The sequence below is a fragment of the Cheilinus undulatus genome, linkage group 3 (genome assembly GCF_018320785.1).
Source record: "Cheilinus undulatus linkage group 3, ASM1832078v1, whole genome shotgun sequence".
Taxonomy (NCBI): Eukaryota; Metazoa; Chordata; class Actinopteri; order Labriformes; family Labridae; genus Cheilinus; species Cheilinus undulatus.
The window spans coordinates 12926273-12952498 of record NC_054867.1 but is presented as its reverse complement, the minus strand read 5'-3'; the positions used below and the strand labels follow the sequence as shown (position 1 = coordinate 12952498).

At 37.4% G+C, this 26226-nt stretch overlaps 1 protein-coding gene across 1 annotated transcript; it reads right to left on the bottom strand.

The window, feature by feature from the left end:
* Positions 1–125: 125 nt before the first annotated feature.
* On the bottom strand, positions 126–18740 carry LOC121506967 (solute carrier family 41 member 3-like). Its single transcript, XM_041783042.1, has 10 exons — positions 17940–18740; positions 15103–15210; positions 14642–14713; positions 11098–11242; positions 10833–10979; positions 10362–10506; positions 10080–10159; positions 7009–7143; positions 4072–4220; positions 126–1942 (listed from the first exon to the last, which is right to left on the bottom strand). Exons 1-10 carry the CDS (start codon positions 18132–18134, stop codon positions 1763–1765), a joined length of 1356 nt encoding a protein of 451 aa, XP_041638976.1. The 5' UTR covers positions 18135–18740; the 3' UTR covers positions 126–1762.
* Positions 18741–26226: the final 7486 nt, after the last annotated feature.

Below are 26226 nucleotides of genomic sequence, written 5' to 3'. Positions count from 1 at the left end.
GTTAATTGCTTTGAATATTGGAGTCATTCTTGTTTACATGTTTCAATGGCAGCAATCATAGTACACTGCTGTATATTCATATCACAGAACACAGTTAAGTACGACTTATATTCAGTCTTTATTGCAGTGAATAATTATGGCTGCAAATATGTCATCTAGAATTTTTACAAATGTGAGAGCACTACAAAGTCCACTCAAGCTTTTTGTCCTTGCTAAATAGGATTTTTTCCATCTTTGGATGCTATTTTCAGATTAATAAAGACAAATATCTATCTAAAAGTGCATATCAAACAACTGAGAGATCTATAATATTATAAGTTCACAAAAATAGCACAAAGAAACATCTTTATGTCAAATCCTGGACCATCAACTAACACAGACAGTCATTACAACAGTTTATATTCTGTGATACTGTGCTGCACAAAAAAACTTTAAATACTTTGTAAAAATTCTGCAACCTCCAACACATCAGAGAACTGAAGAAGTATCACAATTAAAGGCACAAATCAACAGGATAGAATCTAACATTCATTTGCAATCTGCAGCATTGGATTAATATTTACGAACATGTACTCTAAACCCCTACTTTATTATTATTATTATTATTATTATTATTATTATTGCCTGAATACAATCATTTGCCATCTAACATCAAGAGCTGACAATAGGTGTACAGATGTGTCAACAGTTAACATTACAGTGGTTTTACAGCATCACCACATGTACATTTTTGATGGGTGCCTGTTTTTATACAGGGCCAAGCTGGGTGAAACTGCAGGGAACATTGTACAAATATTGACAACAGCAAGCTGGCAAATATAGAGACTAAAGTGCAAAATAAGTCACTTTCCATACATAAGTTAGACTCTCCTTGCCTCATTACTTTTATCTGAGCCAGCTGTTTTTCTTATCTTCACTGTTACATTTGTGCCACAGTCCTGAGAACAGAGGGGGACTACACATGGAGAGAAAAGAGCTTTCAAGCACACAAGCTATTTCTTGTTAAAATTATTCTCAGCAAACAAGTCTATTCTGTGCTCAATTAATGTATATATGTGTTTGCTACTGTACCTGTGTGTGCTCAAAATCATATCCCCAGTCCTTCATCTCTAATTGACCTCTCTGTCGTTGCATACTATGAAGGCCAGATGGGAAACCTCCACCTTTACGGCTAAGGCATGCTGATCATTTATATTTTTTCTATGTAAAAATAAAAACTTAAAACGTCACTCATTTAAGACAATCTAAGTTCAGATTTTGCTGGATATTGTCTTTTCTCTTTCATGCTTTAACTTGACATCTTTATTTCTTTTGATGTATCAGTATTCACTCTACTGGTATGTTCCTACATTTACGTGGAAAAAAATGTTGTATGACATTCGTCCATAACTGGCAAAGAGTTGTAAAAGTAATAAAGTGAACACTCACTGATTAAATCTAATTTCTATTGTGTTGATTGATGGCTGAAATTGTTGTTGAGTGTTAGCCTAGTAATGAAAAAGGAGAGGAAAGGGTTGGGATATTAAGGTTTTAGGTGTAAATACAAACACAAATACACCTGAGAAAAGCAAACACATAAATACATATTAGATAGATCATAATGACTCCATAAAATGATGTGCTTGCAGACATGTTTCTGTCCCACCTGACGAACAGTAATGTGGCACAAATATCTTACATACTCAGTGATCGTTGCAGCACGTTTCAGCTGCTTGCATATATTAAACAGTACATTCAGTAAGTATAGGACCCCAGGTCTGTGTCAAACTCCAGTCTCTGCAGAGCTGACCATCACAATCAGCCTGAAGCTCAAAGCCAGTAAGCCAGTCCCCAACAGGTCTCCTAGAGCTGTGAGGTAGGGGATGGAGAAGTTGTCTGGATCCTGTCCCCGTCGCCACAGCCATCGCACCATCAAGCTGGCCAGGAAAAGCAATATCACCACCTGGGATAGAGACAAAAAAACAGAAACTCAAGAATTAGAGCAGCCTTTCCCAAGCTTCAGTATGTTTAGTGCCTTTAAGTTTTAGTCACATTATGGTCATTTCTAACCTTTACAGTTTTTTGTCTAGTTTTAGTTGATGAAACTCAAAAACATTTTAGTCTTGTTTTAGTCCATAAAAAGTCCTCACATTTTAGTCTTAACTTTTAGTCCAAGCATTTATTCTCTTGCCTAAATCTGGTACAAAATCATGATAGTGTGTTCTATGCAGTTTGCCAACCCAGCTTTCTACAGCTGTGAGGCAAAAGAGATACAGATACATTGTATTTTCACAGATTTACCCACAGTGGAGAAATATCATGGATTTTGAATGTCAGGGGAAAACTAAATGAAATTTTAGTCTCGTTTTAGTCATCTTGACAAAAACTAAACTTACTTTTAATCAGTTTTAGTCTTCAAAGATCTATTTTCAGTTTGTTTTGTTCTAGTCTTTCTAGAGGAAAAAAGGCTGTTTCTGAAGAATATATTCATAGTTTTAGTCGACAAAATTAACACTGGTTGTGTCCCAATTTGAGACCTGAAATCTTTGAAGGCCCATTAAAACCATAACATGAGACTCATATATTTACCTTTAATTTTTCAGATTTTTTGGTCATAAACAGAGAAGTTATTATGGGATCATGAAGTACAATCAAAGAGCTATTGTCATTTATTCTGTCAGGCATCTGTAAAGTCACTTAAACTTTATTTTCCAAAATTGATCTTAATACTTTTACTTTGTGACCCAACAAACTTTTACCAAGTAGCATTAGTGTCTATTAAATTCTTAAAATTAGGACGAGATTTCCATAGTTGAATGTTAATGGAGTGTCATCAGTTGATCCAACACCAGTCAAACCGTCACACCGGTTGTATACATCAGATAAATGACATGATAAAAAGATGACATGAGTTAAAACTTCGGGCTGTGTTCTGTTACTTCTAAGTCCTAAAATATAAACATGTAATCAAATATTTCAAGACCATTTAAAATGCATTGTTTTTCATTTCTATGATTTTTAATCATTGTAAATGACCTTTTGTGGCCCACCTAAAGAACCTCAAGGGCCCACCACAGGGCCTTGGCCCACATTTGGGAAGCACTGAATTAGAAAATCTAAATATAAGTAAAACTGGAAACACTCAAACTGAGAAACTGGGCACACTGGGCGTGAGATATAAAGTTCTAGCAACACAAAACATGTAAGCATAACTGAGAATCGTGTGCATTACCAGCCCCAGATATATGAACTTTTTTGAGCAAGGTTGTTGTGCTGTTGCAAAGGAGCAAAATAGTCAGTTTTTGACTGGCCATGCTCATCACACTGCAAGTCAGATTAGTTTTAAATCTGACACAAGTCCAATGAATAAGCTCAGTGTACTCTACTGAAAGGCAAGTAGACAGTTAAAGTCCACCATGACAAATACCTCCCATTTTTATTTATATATATTTGAATCACTTTTTAGATGTCTCCTCTTAAACCATAGGCCTGATTTTCACCAATAAAATATGTGTAAATACTCTGAACAAAATTTATTAAAAGTTTCTTGTTGATATCTTATTTCTTTTTGAATTTGCAGGGTTAAGCAGTTAAATGGCCATAACTGAATGGCTGTCCAATTAAAATAAATATGGGTTACACATCTCCAGGTTAGAACTAGAAATAAGCCTGCCAAAGCAGAATCTTCAGCCATAGGGGGTGACTAAAAAGAGAAAAATATTCTCTCCAACTGTGAGGACAGATTTTCACCAAAGCTAGTGTGCAATCTTTTGGAACAAGTGTTAATCAAAATGCGAAATGTCATAATGATTAATAAAAGCTGGCATGGCTTGTTACTGGTTTGCTCATAACTCAAGATGCCTTTAACTAATCATGATGACACTCAACGATGGCATCCAAAGTGCTGTCTTTTACATTTACAACACATTTTTGTTCAAATCTGATGAGGGGAAAAGAAATAATTCATCTTAATCTGGCATTTTTAACTTTGTTATTTCTGACAGGCGCTCATTGTTATTTACGTCATAAAAGCCCGAAGTCAACCAAATTTCCACTTGTGGCTATTTCTTTCTGTTCTCTCTGTAGTCTGACCTGAAGCAGAGCTGCAGACAGGTAGCAGATGATGAAGGTTGGAGTCATGGCAGCATGGCCTCCCTGCAAAAGATGAATGAAGTACAGGAAGAGGAGGTGACCCGGGACAACAAGGATGACCAGCACTCTGGCAGATTTGGAGTTCACATCTGGAGAAAACAGATAATAAGAAATAAGAAAGTTAAAGATCAAAGATAGTTAACTTAGAAATGTTCCTGTTTCTTTAAAGAGCTTTAAAGTTTGTTGTTTATTGTTTTAGTTTAAGGATAATTTATGACAATTTAAGCCATGTGTACTTTTCATTTACAAAGTGTGATCCTCTAAAATGATGGGAACAAAGTAGCTACTGTATGTAACCATTGGTGGCATCTCTTTGAATACATCAGCTTTATTAATAACACATTTATTTTATTCTCACTTATAACATTAGGACATGTTTCAAAGTGATAGATTGATATCTTAAAAAATATATTAACTGGCATTCTCACATTTGTTTCAAGGTCTGTAAAAAGCCTGAGACATGTGTTGTTGACTTGACTTAAACTTGACCCAGTGTGCTGATCTGTCACAGTTAAACGTGTTTTGTTTTGAAATTGGGGTTTTACATCTTTTTAATGAATTAAACCATAAACTGAGGCAGAGTCATGAGAGCTGATTTGAGTCTTAATGCTGAGCTGCAGCTGTAGGTTGGTCTGAAAGGACGTCGGTTGGTAAACAGAAGGTCCCTGGCTCAGTTCCTAGTACGGACGAAGTCTGGAAATTTGGCTGCTTGCTGAAGAGGTGCCAGTTCATTGCCTGAGCTCTGCTAAGGTTCCCTTTAGCAAGGCACCCAGCCCCAGCCAGCTGCTCATATCTCTCCATTAATGCACATCCATAGGATCCTTATGTGTCTTTGCTGTCTAGCTTGTCTCAACAACCAAGTTAAAAATTTCCTCTCAGAGATGAATAAAGTCTGTCTTTGCCTCTGTCTTGAATTAACAAGCTGGAGGCTGTAGACTCATTTTTAGCAGTATCCATTTGCTCATGAGCAAACTGAAAAGCCTGCTGTGCTGAAATGTTACACTAATTCTTTAAGAGTGGTTTCCTCAAAGTTATGAAAGAAAAAGGCTATTCTCTTCTTTATTGGACTCTGCTGTTACTTACATTTTTGGCCGCTTAGGTGAAGATAAAATCTGAAAAAAACTTTTATTATATACTTTGTCACGTCCCCTCCCACTGCTGCACAGTTGTCTATGAATGTGTGTGAATGGGATTAATTACTGATGGGCTCTACCAGCAGTGTGGGAAGGTGAATGGGTTAGTGTGACCTTCAGTATAGAAACTCCTTCAATAATCAAAAGGCCACAAAAGCATTACACAAGGTCAAGTCCATTTTTATCATCTTTTAAGATAATGGCTGAAAAATCCCCCAGCGCTTTAAACTCTATGGCTCATTTGTTCAAGCCCTCTAATACAACTGAGAGCTTTTGTTTGTATTTTTGCCTTGACTGGGGTTTGACATCAAGTTTGTATATCAGCGTCAGGTGATGGCACATTCATCAGCAAGACTGCCAACCCACAGACTTAACTACTTTTTTATTATATCACCTCCAGTCCACCTTTATTCAGCTATGAAGAGAGGTTATTAGAAAACCTACACAGTCACACTTGTGCTGCTGACAGTCACCTTGTGGCTGGTTTAGTTTTTTTTATAAGCAAAGTCCACTGCCAAAACACTTGTATGTACTTGGAAGTGTATAATTCATTAAAATGTGCACTAGTGATGAAACTGCTGATTTAAGTAACAAGGTCAATGATGTGCATTTTTTTGTGTCTGAATCTATTATTTCCTTTAAAAAAAAAAAATCCGATCCTGGCATACATCAATTTATTCTACAAAGCCTTCTTTTGATATGTTTTCAGTATATTTGAACAATACAATTCATTTCATATTTTGGCATCTCAAACCCTAAAATATGAGGTTGCACAACCATCCAAGTAAATGATAAGATTACTGATGCTATCAAAATTGGTATTTTAATTGTGAGATACTCAAGTAAGACTTCTTTTGCATTATTTTATGGTTGAAATCTTTGAAATAGAACGCTACTTAAATGTTTAATTTAAAAGCTAGTAAGATCATTCAAAAACTTTTGTCCTGGAATTTTCAAGCTCTGTAATTATAGGAATTTTATTTTTAAACAAGGTGATAAAACAGTTTGTTGCATAATTTATAATGTGTAACTGCTAAAAATGTATTTTACTGTTAAACTCTTGAAGGAAAAGTAATAAAATGGGTCTGAGTATTTTGTACTGTTTATTTGAAATTTTAGCAAATTCCAGGCGGGGCAACAAGTGTTTCATATGGTGAAACTACAAGAAGTGTCAATATATGAAATAAATAATTTAATTTAAAGCTATAAGAATATTTATTTTACTTTTAATATGGGAAATAAGGTATCAAATTTTTTTTTAATAAAAATTATTAATTACAGTTTTTTTAGTTGAGCAGGTAAGCTTTCCATGTCAGGTGGTACAACCAAGGTAAAACAGCTAAATTTTATTTTAATACATTTTTTTCTTATTTTGAATACAATACGTCCTTTTTCAAAGAAGAATAAAAGTATCACAATGAGTCAAAGAATTTGTCTGTTCAATTTGAAATTAGTTACAAATGCCAGGTGCAACCACAACTGAATGAAGCCTTATATGGCATGCTATTGCCAGTTCATTGTTTTTTCTGTTTAGTTTTCTACCTTGATTGTGTTTGTGTTTCTATAAACCTTGCATGTATTTTCTGGAAAAAAGTGTTAAAACACAAACTGTATTTATATTTATGAAAAAAAAATATTTGTTGCTGCAGCTCCTGAGTTATATTACTAAAGATGCTAAATACTAAAGTAAGCTAGCTTCTGTCTGTTGTTTGGTGCTTGGAAGATGGGGCTTGTTTTATCTGACCTTGGGAGCAGAAGGTAGCACAGGGTCCAGGGCAGTTCCCACCCATTTTTGATGGTAAAACTCCAGGAGCACTCAAGAAGTGCAGGTAGGTGGACATCCTGCTGGCTTGAATGGCCACAAGGTTTCCCCCGACACCTGTGAGGAGAAGAAAAACTTAAAGAGATCAATGATTGAATGAATCATACTGTATATCAAACTGGACTCTTCAGGAGAACCGAAAAGTTACAATTTTTCACTTAAACATTTTTAATAAAAATCTGTCATTTAGAGATTATCTCAGTACAACCCCATGCAAACCAGAGCATCAGTGACTTTAACACCTTAAAGAGCCCCTGCAGTATCTTTAAAGTCCGAGAGTAATCTCTCTCAGAAGAGTGTCTTTTTTCTTGAAAATTATTTATCAATTAATACTAAGAGGCTCTAAAGGGACTGGTTTCAAAGTGGGATTGGAAAAGTCCTACTGGCTTTGGTACAGTGTATGCTGTAGCACTGCTCTCTTCTTGGGCTGTGAGCCAAACAGAACCCCTTGGCTTACACGTCTTTAAAATAAATAGATAAATTAGGCAATATAAAGAGAGATTTTGGCCTGTACTCAAGTATGAATTTAAACTTCGTTTACATCCCTTGGATTATTCCATTTTAATGCTGTTTTGAAATCTCTACAGCTATAGACATACTGTATGTTTTCAGCCGTCCCTTTCACCTAGCAGCTGCAGGTAGAGATCTCACTGTTGATTTAGTTTTTACAGCCTTTGCTCCACATTTATAAACTAAAGTAAAATACAAACTATAGATAGTAATGAGGATTTACTGAAATTATACACTGGCATAATAGTGTCTGTATCACTACAACATTAAGAATTCAGCACTTTTACATTCAAGGCTGCGTATTTTTCCACTAGCTCCTGATGCACAGGGCTGGTCTGGGGGGTTCAATTGATATGCAAATGCACTTCCTGTACGATGACTTCAATACACGCTGAATTCCTTGGCGGTGGCTAGTCGAGATTCTGCAATCAGGAGCCAGTGAATGCATCGTTGGCATTCTGATCAGGCTTGTGGTCTATGTAAAGACCATTGTTATCCCTCTCTACTTAGTATGCTGCTTTGTGGGTAACTAACTTCAGTCACTAAAGATCTGTCTCCAAATGCCTCTCTGAGGTTTATTTGACAGGGAGAAGGCAGCTCAACTTTAGTAGCACTTTAATAGCTCCTGATTGATTAATAGCTTAGATATAGCACTCTTATAAATAATAATGGGATAAGCAGCAGGGTTTGCATGCAAGAGCTATTTCAACATGACATTTGTTGCCATGAGGCTTTCTTAATGATAATTAAGAAGCTAATTATAGCACTAAAATGCCTGTCTTCAAAGATAAGGACTGTTGAGACACCACAACCCCATTCCCAGAGCTGTGTGTCCCTCAGGAAAACATGCCAGTGTTAAATTCTTTTGCTTAGAGTGTGGAGAATAAATGCCATAAATAGTTTCGGCTTTAATTATGGAATAAATCCACGAGCATTATCTAAATTGGGCAAAGGTTATCAAAGTTACAGTGTAATTTTTCTCCTCTGGGCCTTTGAAATGAGGACTCTGTTGTATAAAATGTTAGCAGTGTCAGCACTAAGGCCATGTAACTTGGAATACTTTAAAACATTGTTCATTATTTCAACAACCACAAGAATAAACACATAATGGGTGTGTATTTGCTACAGCCTTGCTAACAGTTTTTCAATCCTTCTGTTGATCTTTATGGTTTCTTGAATCCAAATAAATCCAGAAATCTTCAAAATGTTCTCACCACTTCATTGGCACAAATCAATCTGACGGTAGAAGATAACTAGTTTGAGCATTATACTGCTTAAAAATGATGTGAAGGTGCTGCTATTATACTTGGATCTCTGTTCATCATGTGAATGTATACTAAGAAATCACCATTTACCTTGAATAGTTTTTCTTGTTTATTGTAACAAATGTAAACTTTTGCAATATGTTATCACAATGACAATGCTTTAATGCAAAGCTCTAGTTTCCTTTTTTCAATTTTTTTTTGTCAAATAGACATAATAAAAGCCAAAGCAGTCATCATTACAAGCATGGCTGGGCAGAAGTAAGCCATGCTGTTTATTTACTGGCTGACTACCACAGATGATGTCAGCTGAGGGGGCATTTTTAATGTGTGCCAGTATGTGTATAATCGACAGTGTGAGCTATCTGACATCAGTCTGAGGACCGTATTCATATTATATAACTGCAACTAAAACTGCTTCATCTACCAACATCATCCTCACTTATATTATCATTACAAGTTAAAGCGAATACAAGACAAACTACATTCTTAGAATTATTAATAACAGTTATCTATATTTCATTATTATCCTATCTGCTACGGCTAAATATGCACCGTTCAATTTTTTATTAATCACGTTTAGGGTTAATAATTAATCATTATTATAATCATCATTATTATTAATTATTATCAATAATTAGCATTATTGAGGTAACAGCCATATCATGTAAAACTGAAGAAAAGTTTATGGCCATGACAGCCGTAAATTTGTCTATCATTTGCTGTTTTGTTGTTTCTCTTGTCCCTCCTTCTGCATCCTCCTCATCTCTCTTCCTGTTACCCACCATCCCTCTACCCCTTTCCAACCCCAGCACGGCTTCAGCACATGCCTGTCAACACGAATCTGGCTTTGCCTGAGGTCATGGTGATTAGCTGGGTCTTCACATTAAAGAGTATGATCCAGACCTTCCCTCTTTGAGGGTCTTGAGATAACTCTGGTTTTAAATGGGCACTATACAAATCAAAATTGATTGGTCAAATTGTCTTTAATACACACTAAGAAGCATATGCATATACTCAAAGTGGATTTTGATCAATTTCAACGCAAGGTATAAACAGGGTCATAGAGTATTATAACAAATATACTGCGAATACTAATATATTGACCCCTAATACATTTGGTACTGTTTTTAAAGTAATGCTTGTAAATGTTACGTATAAGGTTAAAATGAGGGGTGACAAGAAACACGCTAAGATTCGTTTATGTCAAATTTCACTTACCATTTATGACTGGACTCAACACCGCCATGCCCTCAAAGTCCGGATTGCTCACTGTCTTATCCAAAATCAGACCACCGATACTGGAAAAAGACAGAATACAGAGTTTTATTGTGGTGCACAGATGTTTGTCTGTAAAAAAAGAAGCAGAATATCTGACTCTAATAATTTATACAAATTAAAGGAAAATTATTTTTCAATAAATTGGTATTAGAGCAAGACAATTTCTCTGCATTTTCTATTCATCATGCCTTCTTAAAGATACAGTATCATGACTAAGCTTACCTGCTGATTGACATGGCCAAAATGACAGGTGTCCATCCTGACTTGAGGACCTCTCTGATTGGTAGAGAGTGACGTGCAATTGTGAACCATACTGGGATAAGGAGCAGGAAGAAGACACAGACTGCAGGAGGCAAGTACCACATGTCTGGAGAGCAACAGAAAACAGAAAACATCTGTTTCTGTTTAATCTTTCATATAGTGTAGAAATATGTGCTGGGAAAAAAAGTAACAACGTTTTTTCTAATTTAAAGGGGAAACATAAGAAAGACTAAACGGAAGTCAGGTGAAAGGCTTTTCTAATGTTCTGCTGCTATTTGGTTGACAATGTTGCCCTCTTCTGGCAAAAATGGACTTTAATATTTTTTCCTTCATCAGCTTTCAATCAGTTTCATTTAATATTTCCAAACAACAGGCTCAGACAAACTGAAAATTTCTACTGGGTCTCTCTTCTTGTCACGTTTGACCTCTGACCTCTGTAGCTGAAGAAGAGGCTGCTGACCCCGGCGAGCAAAGACAGAGTGGTGAGGTCTCCGAGGCTGGCAGCGATGGGCGTGGCCACATTATCTGGGTTGATGCCCATTTTTCTAGAACCAATGATAACTGCCACCATCACCAGACCTGAAAAAGCACCAAACAGAAAACATAAAAGACAAACAATAAAGATGTTCTCTCATTTACTACAGTGAAGTATTCTGAGCCATTTATTCCCCCTATGTAGCCCGTGTTTTTATTTTACCTAGAGACAGGGCAGTGATAAAGGCAGTGGTGACACTGCTGGCACAGAGGACAGCAGCCTGGATGACATTCAGTCTCCCCCGTGTCAGAACCCCAAGACCCACTGCTGCAACGGCAGCCAGGAAGCCCACGGCAGTGGCCTGGAGCTGGACAAAGAGGACAGATTATGGGGACATTAGTCTGTTTCTGCTGACGATGTAAATCTTTCACTTTATCAGTGCATTTTGATCTGCGTGTCCATCAATCATTTCCTTCCTTCTGTTCAAACAACAAAATTTGGACAAAACATTAAAGGAAGATGTTAAAAGAAGAGTTTCTAAAAGATGTGTGGGAAAAAAAGCAGAAAAAATGATCTGAAACACACAACTATATGAATGATTATAAAATATTAATCAATATATTAATCAATTATGAGTCTAAATATATAAGGAAATTATCATGAACAAATAAAGTAGACATTTAGGAAAATGTGTGCCACTCTTGGAAAGCACAATTCTACACTTTTGCTTTGCTAATGATGTGAAATGTGCAATTAATTTAATTTTCTGCTTTTATTCATTTATTTTCAAATAAAAGAATATTACTAGATTTGCCAATCCCTCCTGGCCTTGGCCAAGAGGCTGTTTTTTTCTGGGACGGTCGCCAGCACATCACAAAGCTGAGAACCATTCACACTCACACCTATGTGCAGTGAAGAGGTGCTAATTGACCTGCATGTTTTATAATGTTTTTTTGGACTGTTGGAGTACCAGAGAAAATCTACAGTGACACCATACAAACCTCGACACAGAGGCTATAGTCTTTCTGTAGGTTGAATAGGATACAGGTCTAACCACTGCATTGAATGCCTTTATCCTTCATGTCAACTTTTGTTTCATAATGCCAGTAAACACAGTATACAGTAAGCTTTTGCTGCTTTGGCATTATGTTGGCTGAACAGCAGGAACAGGACAAAAAATCTCCTCCCCTTCTGGCAGCAATGGTCCACTAATCAAGATTCTTTATCAACTGTTCAATCCTTGTAGGTATCCCAGAGTAGCAACGTTAATTTGCAGTCATTTCTGGCTGGATGTAGCAGTAGCAGTTAATCAAATAAAGAAACCAGACAAACAGAATCACTCCAAAATATAACTGAATCAATGTCTACATTTTTACATTTTTGGACAGGTTATCAACAACTCAGCTTAAACAACTGGGAAATTCCTATACTTTGATATGTGGCGTTATCCTTTTGAAGGGACACCCTCTTGCAAAATTTCTACACCCTTGTGTTGTCTTGATATTCTGTCTTTTCCCCTTGTCCTAAGGATAAAAAAATCACCTACTTTCTCTCTACTGCTTAAATAAGCAGTGTATTTGAAATTTGGATCCTAAATCTATTTGTCATCATGAAAAAAAACAACCATTTATTTTTAGAAACTCAGTTAATATTTGTTTTCTTTCTCTCCACCATGCAGAAAGACTGTTTTTAATCAATGGAGACCACCTGGTTTTTCAACAAAAAAAACACTTATCATAAAAGTTTTCTGTTCTAAACTAGGGGTATATATTATTATTATGGCTTACATTACTGCAGCATTGTAAACATGATTTTTGTTGAGTAGATACAGCCTTAAAAGTAGCAGAAATGTGCAAAAGCTTTACATACATTTTTAGAAGGGATATAACATAACATACAATAAAGAATTCACCAACAAACTATGGTCTCTTCAATTTTTAACCACAACCCCCACCAATACAATGTGTAGACAACAGCATGTACAATATGTATAATAGGAGCAAAAATCTAATACAACATTGTGAATATCAATAAGTTTGGGCTGACAACACACGGGTTAAATCCATTATAATTTAGGATGGAAAATATGAAAATAAAATGTAGAATTTTACTTTTTCCATTTTACAACTTATTTTTATTAAATTCTTCCAATGACTATAACGGAAACAATTTTCCATGCTTATCAGTCTTTGGGTAACTGTGGCTCATTAGTGGGTTGTTTCTTAACCAGAAGGTCAGGTGTCTGACCCCAAGCTCCAGCAGTCCCATGTCTGTCACTCCACCTCAGACTGCTCCCACTGCTGCATCCGTGGCATGTAAGTGTGTATGGATTAGGGCTGAACAATTTGGGAAGAAAATCTAATTGCGTCCCCCCTCCCCAATGTTGTGATTGCGATCTGATGTGCAATTATTTCTTAAGTTCCTCATCTTGTGTATTTTCCAACAAATGAAAAAAAAAAATTCTATATTATAACCTACACAATATTAGATAAACAAGGGCTAAACAGTTTTGAAAAAATATCTGTGATGATTTTGATTCGTATTCAAAATCTGACATAAATTCTTGTATTGAAGGGAGTGATAATTTTTATGTCATTCTCATACTCAATAAGAAAAATGTACAAAAAATAAAGAAAATTTTTAGCAGAATATTCTAAAAAACGGAACTTGAATGATTGCGTAATATGTAGAGCATAACATCTCTGCTGCAAAAAAAAGGTTTAAACTGATATTTTAGTACAAATTGCAGGTTAAAGAAATATTGCACCATCAGCAATTTGGCAGTTGCAGCAGTCCATATTGCAATTCAGTCTAATTTGCGATTAATTTCCCAGCCAGCCAGCCAGCCAGCAATTTATCCTAACCACAACCCTCAGACCCCTACCCTAACCCTTACCCTGTAATACTGTGGCAATTCTTTTGTAATCAAGTGATATTTAACCAAGTAATTTCTTATAAATAAGATGATAATTTTCTAAGTTGCTTGATAAAATACAAGTAATTACTTAATTTTGGCCCAAATTAAAGTGAGTCCTTCCTAAATAATTTCAAAGTAACTTTTTAGGGTTAGAGGGACAGCGTTAGGGTAAAACACCACCTATTTACCAGAGAATTGCCACAATATTAAAAGGAATTACTTGATAGTTAATACATTATTACTAGGTTAATACTTCCATAAAATTACCATGTTTTTGAGTTATAACTTGGTAAAATGACAACTTATCATAAGGTAATTAGCACTTAATTGATGATGAATTAATAGATAAATTCCCCTTATTACTATAAAAAAATTACTAGGTAATTAAAACCCACTAAATAAAGTGCCAGTGAAATGTTCTCTTGCTATTCATTCAATGCATTTAATATGTTTGTTGTTGTATGTTATTTTCATTCTAAAGTTGGCATTAAAAAGACATACCTGGATATACATTAATAAGAGAAATCTGAAATGACATGCACTGAAATGTGAATGTTGTAAACAATTTTATTAATTAATTTCAATTTTGTTCATTTCTCCCCTTTCCCTCCAAATTTTTCCCTCCCAATGTCTTTTCATATCTACCATTGGAGACCCTCTCCTACTGTTATCCTGTGATTTTAATTGGCTGAGACGTAAAGTGAATTGTTTTGAATGGGACAAAGGCTTAATCGCAGCAGAAGAACCTCTCAGGTTAAATGGATTTGTCTTGAAGTCAGCAGAGGCGGGTCAAAATGATGGAGTGCGTTATTAACAGAATGGCGGGTGTGCAGTGGAGCAGTGTGTTACCTGAATGAGAGCCAGATTACAGATCACCATCCTCCACTGCTGCTGAGCCTCATCCATCTGCCCTGTGTTGGCCTGTGGATAGAACAGGTTCACGCATCATCACGTATTTCTCGAACACTGTGTTCAGAACAGCTTAAGAATCACTATGCAAATTTAACTCAAGCTTGTCCACATTTAGTGAGGATTTATAAATGTTCTGATTTGTCCTTAGTGTGCTAAGCCTATGAGTTATAATCCCTTTGAGATTAATGAAGATGTTAAAATCATAAGCTTGGATTAATTAGGTTTTATCAAGGACAACTGTAATAATACAGACACTTAGCAAAAGTGTACTGATGCTGGGAAGCTGACAGCCATCACTATTATATGCTTTTAGCTACATTTTACTACCCACATGCTCATGAATAATATGCTAACTTGTCAAGGGTATGCCTGTTTTAGGTGAGTATGTTTCCACTCACTGCTGTTGATAGTCTGGATGCCAACGTCATCTCCAGATTCCCCTTCAGCCCCACCAGGGCTGGCACCAAGATAAACACCTCTGAGATTTCTTTGAACACCTCCCAGTGCTGAAAGACAAAACAGTGTTTTTTTCACACAAGAGAGCCTCTGTTTCATGGAAAAAACCAGCAAAAATGACACAGTCACACTATACTGAAAGAAAACTTTGAACTTTGGCCTTGTGAACTTTTTTTTGGCTCAGCAGAAACAAATCTGAAGCACATACAATGGCATTTTAAGCAGTTTAGCTGTAAGCAAACAAGTGGCAAGTTCAGATACACAGAAACTATAGAACCACATTATCTTTAGAGTTATGTTTGTGTCTTAGTGGTAATCTTACTTACAATCATTTTTTCCTTTGCTCTGTTTTCTTTTTCTTAAATTTTAGAGGAAAATCCTGCCTTGTTAACTGTTCGGTGCTTCTGAACAAGTGTGCCAAAATGTGCCAAAGAGATGTGGGACCTTAAAAATGAACTAAAGAATCTCTCTTTTCTCAAGTTTCAATTTCAATTACAATTTTGGCCCCTTATAAAATAATCAAGACTAAACGATGACAGTGCCACAGGTTGTACCACACTTGTTTAGTTCACAGGTTTTTTTTAATCATGTGTAATAAATGTGTCAGCATGTTTGTATTCATATTTTGTCCTTTAAATTACTGCTGCCTCAAAATAGCATTGATTTGATTTAATGTAGTTAGTATTAATAACATTATACAGTTTATCATTTTAAATATTGTTCTGGATGTTCAAGTATTAAGAGTGTTTCATAAATGTGATGCAGAGGTACTAAAATCAAAGAGTAATCATGTTTAATAATCAGGATCGCAATGTCAACAAAAATAACCATGGCTATAGTTGTTGCACAAATTGATTAATCCATCAACAGTGCCCTGCAGTCTCTGTTATATATTAATTAGCTTCTAATTTTGTGGGATGTGATGTTACATAAATTTACACTGTAAGAAATGTTAAAGCATTTTGTGTTGCATAGCATTAGGTTTTTTTGCCTGGGTAGTTCTGGCATTTCTTTTATTTTTATTTTTGGTTTTTTTTTTGCCTTTATTTATTAAAGATAGCTTAAGTGAGCACCAAACTAATAAGCTAACCAATAACAATAAACTAATCCAAAACCCAGTTCTAGCATTTCTCAGGGATTTAATTTACAGGAACTCCCTTTTGGCCTCATGTCCTAACCCCCAAACCCCCCAAACCCCCATCCAAAACATTTAACATCTGGATTAAAAAACCTTACATAGTAAATAGTATCTTGAATTGTTTTCAAAGCCTTTACATTGACATCAGCTCTTTGGCAGTGAATGTGTGGTGATATATATAAAAAAAACAAAAAACAAAAAACAAAGGCTATCTACAAAACTACTTTTTCTATAACTGTATACAAGCACAATCTTTTTGAACTGGGGTATCTTCTGGCATTGTCAAGGGCTGCATAAAAGATGCATAAAATTCCCCAATACCATCATCATTACCAGATCACATGCTATACCTGTGTACAAAATCAAAATAGTCTCCAATGCTGCTTTTCTATGATCAGGTTAGCGATGGGGTCAGGATACACTATGCAGGGAAAAATTCAGTTCTTTGTCTGAAGTTCAGCAGGTATAGAGTCAAGTGCATAAGTTCTAGGCATGAAGGGCACGAAGGATTCATCATGGGGCCCTATATGCCAAAAGCCAGGACTGGAGAGAGGGGCAGCCAGAGTTGACTCTGGCTTGACATGTTGACACACACGTCTGTCGCTCAGTAGCCAAAGTCAAGTTAAACAGCATGTCTCTTGCCTAGACCTTTTCACTCCTGGTGGTAAGCCCGGAGAGCACTGGCGTTTTTTAGGCCCCTGGAACATCAGCAGCACGACCAGAGGCTCCTGACAACCCTACTTTCCCCAAGGACACTACCCCAGGCCATGCACTCTCGCCACACCTATCCCATACGCTATTTTAAAGGTTTAGACTTTATTTAACAGATTATTTTCCAGTGCCCATAGTACAATCATGAATCTCCAGAGCAGGACCTGGGTTGGGTCATTTCTCCTTTATGTTCGATGGTGCCCTCATACAACTTACTTGCCACATCTACGCCTTAATGCAGCCTCAATTTTAGGCCGACACATGCCAAAAAGTTATGCACAATACTGTGTGTCCGGTGAGAATTGCATCAAAATTTGTTTCTAAGGTCTGTACAACTTCTTGATGAAGACTCGAAGCAAAGACATGATGAAAAAGACTGTGAATTTACTCTTCAGTGTGGTCATATGCCTATTTCTATTAGCACTTGTCTTTCATGAGCACATTTTTTTTGTTTGCTTTTTCAGCTTTCATTGGATAGGACAGCTGGAGAGGGAAGGAAACATGGGGAGAGACAGTGGGGGAAGACATGCATGAAACAGCACCTGTGATCAATGCGCCATAGACTGCAGCCTCCGCTCGATCTACTGTACTAAACCTTAGCCCCTGCACATTTATCTTTCATTGCATTTCTCAAGAAGGGATTAGTCTGTTGCTGAATGTGTTTGACCCCCAAACCAACAGAAGGCAAATTCATTGCATAAGCATCTATTTCATTCTCCCCTCATCATGTATGTCCTCCAGAAACTCACCACTATTTCACCTCAAGAATACAGTAAACAACACAGATGAAAGTCAAGAAACATAAAGATTACATTTCATAGTACTTATTTAGTGCTTAACAAATCTCCCTAGCATTGGGTATATAAACACTGAAATAACAAGTTGATCTAAGCAACACAATGTCATCTTTCATGCACACTTTTTTCATACTTGCACTATATCCATGACTATCCCGGCTGCCACCATGCCCAGGCCAGACACCAAGTATGGAAGCAGGACTTGGAAGGCAATGGTCCATGAGCTCTCAGGCAGGACTTCATGGGCTGAGCGGGTCAGTCTGCATGTGAAGCCCCTCAGCTTATTTCCCTGGAAACGCAGCTCCAAAGCCAGATGGGTCACCACCATGGCTGGTCAGTGTTAACCCATATCTGCCTGAAGAGTGTCGGTAGTGAGAGGAGGGCCTTCTGCACTAAAAACTTAATCTCTGTAAGGGTTGTTTTGCAGATTTTAGAGGGATGATCCAAGAAAAAGAAGACAACTCTTTTCCTCGAGTTGTTTTCCTTCACTCCAAGCTCCTTCAAAGTCACAGATGATGTTTTGTTTCCATTAACAGTTTTGCAGAAAAAAAACTACAACATGTTTGTTTTGCCCTTCACCTGTCACTCCAGTACTAGTAGGGCAGCAACACAAAGTACTTTTGCAAATGGAGGACTAGGCAGAGGAAGCACACACTTCAAGCACTCACACACATATATGAGACACACAAACAGACAGGTCCACTTGACAGCAGGTCTGTGAGGCCTCTGCTGTCACTATGCGAATGACAGACCTCCACACACAAACATGCACTCACTACAGCCACACACACACATGCACACAGACATTTCCTCTCCTCATGCCTCACTCTTCAGCAGCCGGGCTGCCGAGGCAGAGCGCTGAAAGCCCGGTCTCTCACGGGGCCTGAAGAAAGTCCAGGTCCTGTAGGACAAGGACATCCAGAAGGCCAGCAGCTTCTTCTCAGCCCTCCTGTGCTGCCATTCTTTCTCCTCCCTCTCCCACCACACCTCCTTTTCTTTCTCTTGATGCCCTGTGTGAGCTGGACCACTCTGGAGCCCCTTCCTCATTTTGATCAGGGGAACACTGGGATTTCCGTCCAGGCTGGGAGGCTGTGTGAAGGCTCACGGGACGATGCGAAGTCGGAGGCTTTTCTGAAGAGGAACAACAGCTGTCGTGTTGCTGCCAGGGCTTCCCTCTGATTTTAGATGGAGATGAGTCGTGACGGTGCTGTGATCACGGAGGATGTTTGTGTATGTGTGTTAGAGAGAGATAGTGCTGCAGGTGTCTGATCAGGATGGCCAGTCTCTGTCAGGACTCCTCTTTCTTCTGTTCTCCTCTCCCCCTTGTTTCTTTTACAACCACATCAGAGGATACTGCAGTTGTGCTCTCCCTCTCTTTGATAGCTCCTCCTTCCCCTGTTCCTCGATGTCCTCGCTATTAGTGGGTGACGCACTCTAAGCAGCAGCAGGTGCTGTACCTGTCACCAACACGTGGTGCTGCTGCTGATAGGAAAGGACAGTTTTCCCCCCTTGATCAGGGAAGCACACAGGCTGCCACTAACTCTTCCCTTCTGGACTTTTATCTATCAGAGTTATTTTTTACTCATTCATTTCTTCAGTCAGTCTTTTGTCATTTGCTAATCCCTCCTACAGAATATTTGCAGTGGTCTGGATAAGGACTGGATGACATGACCACAGATCATATCTTGATATTGTTGCTGAAACACAGTATATCTTGATTTTTTCTGTAAAGTAATAAACAATTGACAGGATACCAGAGCAATAAAGTTTGAAACTATTCTAGTAAAAATTAAGCAGATTCAAAAAATATAACAACAAGGGATTGAAGAGCTTCTCGAAAATAGTAGTACTGGTTAAAAAAAAAAACAAAAAAAAAAAAAGACACTGCTTTTTGGTGAAGAGCATAAGCAAATCTAGAAAATCCTTGTCTTCACAAAAAAAAAGCCTGTATTAAACTAGCAGGTTCTTAAAGGGGACATATTTTACCCTTTTAAGGCAAGTTTATATTGGCCTCAGAGGTCCCCAAAACAGGCCTGTGAAGTCTAGCATAGGATTTTTGCATGTCAAAAACCTCCTCTGGTTCAGCCCTGCTCAGAACAAGCTGTTTCTGTGTCTCTGACTTTAAATGTTACTGATCTGTCTGACTCCGCCCCTGACCACACCCCTCTCAGGAAATGAATGTGGCACTCCTGATGTTACAGACTCTTTTATCCAGCATCTCAGATGGCAGCTGAGGAAGATCCTGAGAGGGGGGCAGAACTGTCTTCCAAGTGGGGAGGGCCAACCGAACCTGGGGGCGGCACTAACTACCCACCTGAGGTCATGAGGGGAAAATCTGAGAACTGCTTGTTTTAGCACATATTTTCTGAAAGGTGAAGAAAGAGAGGGGAGAGGGAATGGATTTTTCTGGTACTTGAGGGGATTGTGGACAGCCCAGGGGCATATATTTTTGTTAGAAAAACCTAAAAGTGATTTTTGCATAATATGTCCCCTTTAAAGTAGAGCGTGATTAAAACCGTTGACTTCAACATGTTTTGGCATCTAGCCTTCATCAGGAAGTTTTAATCATGCTCTACTTGAAGAACATGCCAGTTTAGAAAGAGTTTTTTACTTTTTACGAAGACAAATGCCTTGTTTTCTGGTTATTTTTCAGTATTAAAAATCTGTTTGATACCACAGCAACAAAAACAGAAGTCATAGACACCAAATATAGGCCATTTTTATCCATGATAACTAAAAATACAGACAAACTCCTACTTAATGTCTACACTGTTCAAAAATAGCGCAGGCATTGGCAGCACTTCCATGTATTACAGCTGTCAAAATTGTCTACTCTGAAATACTGTGTTTCTAAATGATAAAATCTTCATTTCCACGACCGAAGCAGGTTGGAGGGCGGGACGTGCCTTCCCAGCAGCCGCTGCCTTCCAGGCAAAGTTGAGGGCACAAAACCCAATTGAGCCAAACTTTTGATTACCAATAGAAGAAGAAATTTTTTGGTAGAAAAAAAAATGGTGCTTATTCTTCTTCTGGTGGAACAAAACAATACTTACTATGTCACAGCTACTTAACATCATCAGTTCTAGATGTGCCCTCAAACACGTAGCTCAGTTGTGGTGGAAAGCTGGATTTGACCCAGGTTGTTTGTGCACATGGGGCACGCCTTAAGCAGTAAGCCATCTGCACCCCACGTATAATCCCCAATCATCATCAACTTAAACTATATCAATATAAACAATATTGTGGTATCATTTATCTTATTTAAAATACACAGATGCATTGTATCTTAAAAACTGGATAAAGTCTATTGTCCAGCCCAACCTTCTAGTAATATTCTCCATGGTCTGGATAAGACATAACCCCCCACCCCTGTCTACATCTGATGTGTTAAATCAGAGTAAAAGAAGGAGGAATCTAACGAGCTCTGACACTTTGTTCTTGATTTTGGCTCCTTGTTAATCCGTGTTGCCACTATATATTGCAACACAGCAGAGAACACGAGTCTGTACAGAACACTTAGTCAGATCATGTCCTCACACACACACACAAACAAGGGCACACACAGCCAGTGACTCAGCTGAAACGTGTCCTTGAGACATGGCTTGGAATGGGTGCTTAACTCCCTGCAGCTCCCCCTTCTGACTCCTGGCAGGAATTTAAAAAGCAAAGCAAAAACTGCACTCATAAATAAAGGTGAAAAATCAATCTCCCGAAGATCATTTCTGGCATATATCAAGAGTCATTAAAAAATCCCTAAAACACAAGGTGAGAGAGGATAACATAAATCAGAGTTTAAAGGTAGAGGCTGTGTTGAGTCCAGTATACAAAGGAAAGGCAGCAGCTATTTCTCTAGCCAGACTTTGTCGTTGCTTTTGTATAATGGTGATTTTGGCCTCTATCCCAATATGACACAGCTACAGTGTCACACTCTTGATGCCAGTGATGATTCATTGCAGCTGTAATAGAGTTTGTGAGGCATTAGATGTTACAACATTTATAAATGTACTATCATAATCATATATGCTGACAGCTGATTAAATGGATCTCTATTCTGATGACCCTCACAGTATTGGTTAGTTGTCCATAATTCAATTACTGCATCCTGACTCTCCAAATGCCAGCACTTCATTCCTCTAATATGTTAAGGTTTTGATTTTGTTATTTGGCCTTTCTGATAGAATAAAAAAAAAAATCTGAAACTGTTTTCATGGATTGAGTTGAGATAACATATACTTATACATAACCATTTAACTTGTTTAAACAATAACACTAATAAATTACAATCATTTTAGATAGTTTGGTGTTAAAGTGAAGTAGATCTTCTGATGATGTCATTTTTTAAATATTAAATTTCAAAAACTGAAGTTTAAAGAAGTTTGGGTGGGCATTACAGTAACTAGTATAATCAGCGGAAAAGCATGGTTTTGAGGTTACAGGGAGTTTTGACAGTAAAATTCAGTCTAAGCAGATGTTTGTGTCTGATGAAACACAAAATATGCAATCTCAAGATTGGAATGCTGGGAATGGGCTGACATATTGAAAGCATGAATTTATTGTCACTGCTTGCTCATTATTAGCACAGAAATACATGATTGTCTGTATGAAGCCACAATGACGGGCCCTCCGGTTTTTGACTGTTTCTAAAGCCACGAGTTAGACCTTAAAGATGCACATCCCCAGGCTGATTATGCTTCCTGCACAGATGACCACTCTAAACATAGAGTATGATATATTTAACAAGCTCTCTTTGTTTTTGTAGTGTAATTAATACATACCTGTGGTCTGCTCTACAACAAACTGGGTTTGTACTGTGACAAACACTGTTTTAAGTAGCTTGTGAATGAGCCTGGGTATGGACTATTGCCTGTTTACTAGGGCTGGGCAATTAATCAAAAATTTGTTTAAATCACAATATGGCCTGGTGCAATTTACAAATCACAGAAGGTGTAATATTTCTTTAACCTGAAATTTGTGTCAAAACACCAAATTTTAAGACTTTTTTTGTTGTAGAGATGTTATAAATTACTAATGCATTCATCCAAGTGGATGGAAAGTCAACAAAAATACTACTTTTTGTACATTTTTCTTACTAAATATGAGAATGACAAAAGGTATGACTCCCTTAAATACAACAATTCCTATCCAATTTGCAATACAAGACAATATAATCACAATTAGATATTTTTATAAATTTTTCAGCCCTGATTTTATCTAATATCTTGTTAATTGTAATATTGAACTGCTTTATTGCCTGTTTGTTGCAAAAAACATAAGATCAGGAGCTTAAGAAAAAATTGCACATCATATCGCAATTGCAATACTGGGGAAAAAAATCACAATTAGATTATTATCCCAAATCTTTCAGCCCTAATGTTTACCTTTGTTAATTTGTCACAATCTAACTCCTCTCTTACCCTACATATTTGTCTATGTACAGGTGCATCTCAAAAATTAGAATATCATGTAAAAGTTTTTCCATTTTTTTTTTCCAATGATTTACTTCAGGAGATTCAATTTTCCACATAGTCTAGATTCAACTCAGACAAAGTGAAACATTTCAAGACTTGTTTTGTTTTAATCTTGGTGATTACAGCTTACAGCTCATGAAGTCAAAAATCCATTATCAAAATTTAAATATCATGTAAAGGCTCAATTTGCAAAGGTTTCCAAAGCTTTTTTTCTATCACTCTAGTTCAGTACGCATAACCTCAATCATGGGGAAGACTGCTGACTTGACTACTGTCCACAAGACAATCATGATACCATCTACAAGGAGAAAAAGCCACAGAAGGTCACTGCTGAAAGCCCAGGCTGCTCTCAGAGGCTGTATCAAAGCATGTTCATGGAAAGCTGACTGGAAGGGAAAAGTGTGCTAAGAAAAGGAGCATAAGCAGCAGGGATGAGGTCAGTCTTTGGAGGGCTGTCACACAAAGCAGATTCAAAAACTTAGGGGAGCTTCACAAGGAGTGGACTGAAGCTGGAGTCAGTGGATCAGGAGCTGAACCACAGACAGGTCCAGGAAATGAACTACAAGTGTTTTGATCTTAGTGTTAAGACAATCCTGAAACCCAGATGTTATAAGCTTCTCACCTGGGCAAAGGAGAAAAGAACTGGACCATTGCTCAATGGTCCAAAGTCCTGTTTTCAGATGAAACTAAATTTTGCTTTTCATTTGGAAACCAAGATCCAAGCCCCTGAAGGAAGATTGGAGAGGCCCAGAATCCAAGGTGCTTGAGTCCAGAGTTCTCAGTTTCCACAGTCAGTGATGGTTTGAGGTGCCATTTCATCTGCTGCTGTTGGTCCACTGTGTTTTATGAAGTCCAGAGTCAATGCTGTCAGACATCTACCAGAAGATTTTAGAGCACTTGCTGAGAGATCTATGCAGACTCAGATTTCCTTTTCCAGCAGGACTTAGCCCCTGCCTACAGCGGAACCAAAACTACAAGAAACTGGTTTGCTGACCATGTTATTGCTGTTTGATTGGACAGCTTACTCGTTTAACCTGAACCCCATACAGAATCTGTGGGGTGTTGAGGATGAAAGACACAAGACTCGACAATACAGACAAGCCAGAGGCAAAGTGACACAGTAGCATTAATGAACATAGTTTTCCAGAGGGTCAGTATTTCTGTATTAAATATTTTTTGACTGGTGAGGTGGGATATTTCAATATTTTGAGGTCTATAAGCCATAATCATCAACATGAAAAACAAAAACAGTCTTGAAATATATCACTTTGTAATAATCAGTCTAGAATATATGGACATTTTACTACTTGAATTAAATCACAGAAAAAAAAACTAACTTTTTCATTATATTCTACTTTTTTGAGATGCACCTGTATGTTCTCTTTTGCCAACAAAATATCAAAATAAAGAGAACTATGATGTCAAACCCAGAGGTTCAAACCAACAGCCCACAATGGCTGACTTCACATAGTAACAAAAAACTAAAAGCTAGCTTCAAACTAAAATCACTTGCACAAAGAAACATCAACCAATCAATTACTGCTTACATCTCAATAATATATAAAATATCTGAAGTAGATAGGTGATTGAAATGCTGCTATTTAGAAGAAGTAGGCTGCTGTACCTGACAGAGAGGGTGATTAATTTCTTTTCATTGATATACATATCAGCAGAACCATCCCATAGCTAGCTAAAACCTGCTTTTATTCAGTGAGCCTAAATTCACAGCAAAGGCCAAGTCTTTGAAGGGCATACAACCTTTAATCCCAGTTTGTGCATCAGTCTATACTAGACTTAATTCAACTTGAAAATCCACGTTCTTTGCCAAGGTGCCAATTTGTTCCCAATGGGCAAGGCCACACTGGCCTACTAGGTCATTGTGACCTCCAAATCCTGAGCCAAAGCTCAGTGCATTCACCTCAGAGTGACATGAAAAGATACAAACAGGAACCAACTCACAGAACCAATCCCAAAGGTACTGAAATTACTGGTTTAATTTTTTTTTACTGATATCCATGTTTCCATCTTTTAAGAAATGCTTACATGAAATCTGCCCTACAGCAGTCCAGGTTCCTGATTATCCATACTGGTGTCAAAAGCAGTGTTTCACCAACAGTGTGGGTGTTACTCACCTGTACCTGGTCCAGCAGCATGCCAGCCGTCACCATGCCCAATCCAGCCAGCAGGTATGAAGGCAGCACCTGGAGAAAGATCACCCTGGATGACTCTCTAGAGGAAACATGGATTTTCTCCTCCCCCATCTTTACAGTACAACTGCTGCTGCTGAGACTCATGTCTGCTCACAGCTGCCAACTTTCTGAGCACATTCAATCCAAACTGGTGCTAACCACCTACATCAGACTGTTTAACTTTGAGTCTGTAGACCTGCCCTGTCTTGTCCCATTTACCCCACAATCAACCAGTGTTTTATGTGAGAAGGAAAAATATTATGTGGATCATGTCAGAAAAAAACCTTAATTTTCAGGATTTTACTTCTTTTTCATACAGAGAATTCTGCAATTATTGATGTAAGATTTATTTCTTTAATCATATGTGAGTTTTATTGTGCCTTCTGAACAAAGTGGAGGTCTTTCATTCCTTTTAGAATATACAATTACAGTAATAATATCACAAAGGCCCCCTGGTAATATGAGAGATGGGATCATTACTTGACAACTAAAACAGTTTGTACTATGTTACATAAACAAAATTAGTTTCATATAACATTCTGACCTCACTTTTCCTGATGCAGTATTGGCAATTTACACTAATCTAGATAAGTGTGACCATGAGACCCTATGTATTTACCCAAGACAGTCCCATTTTCAGGCTTTATCATTGTTGAAAAACTACAATAAAAATAATTCTTAATATTATCTTTATAATTATAAAAAATATTATTATTATTACTATTAACTCTCTGGTACCCCTTTAGCCTAAAATGCACAATTA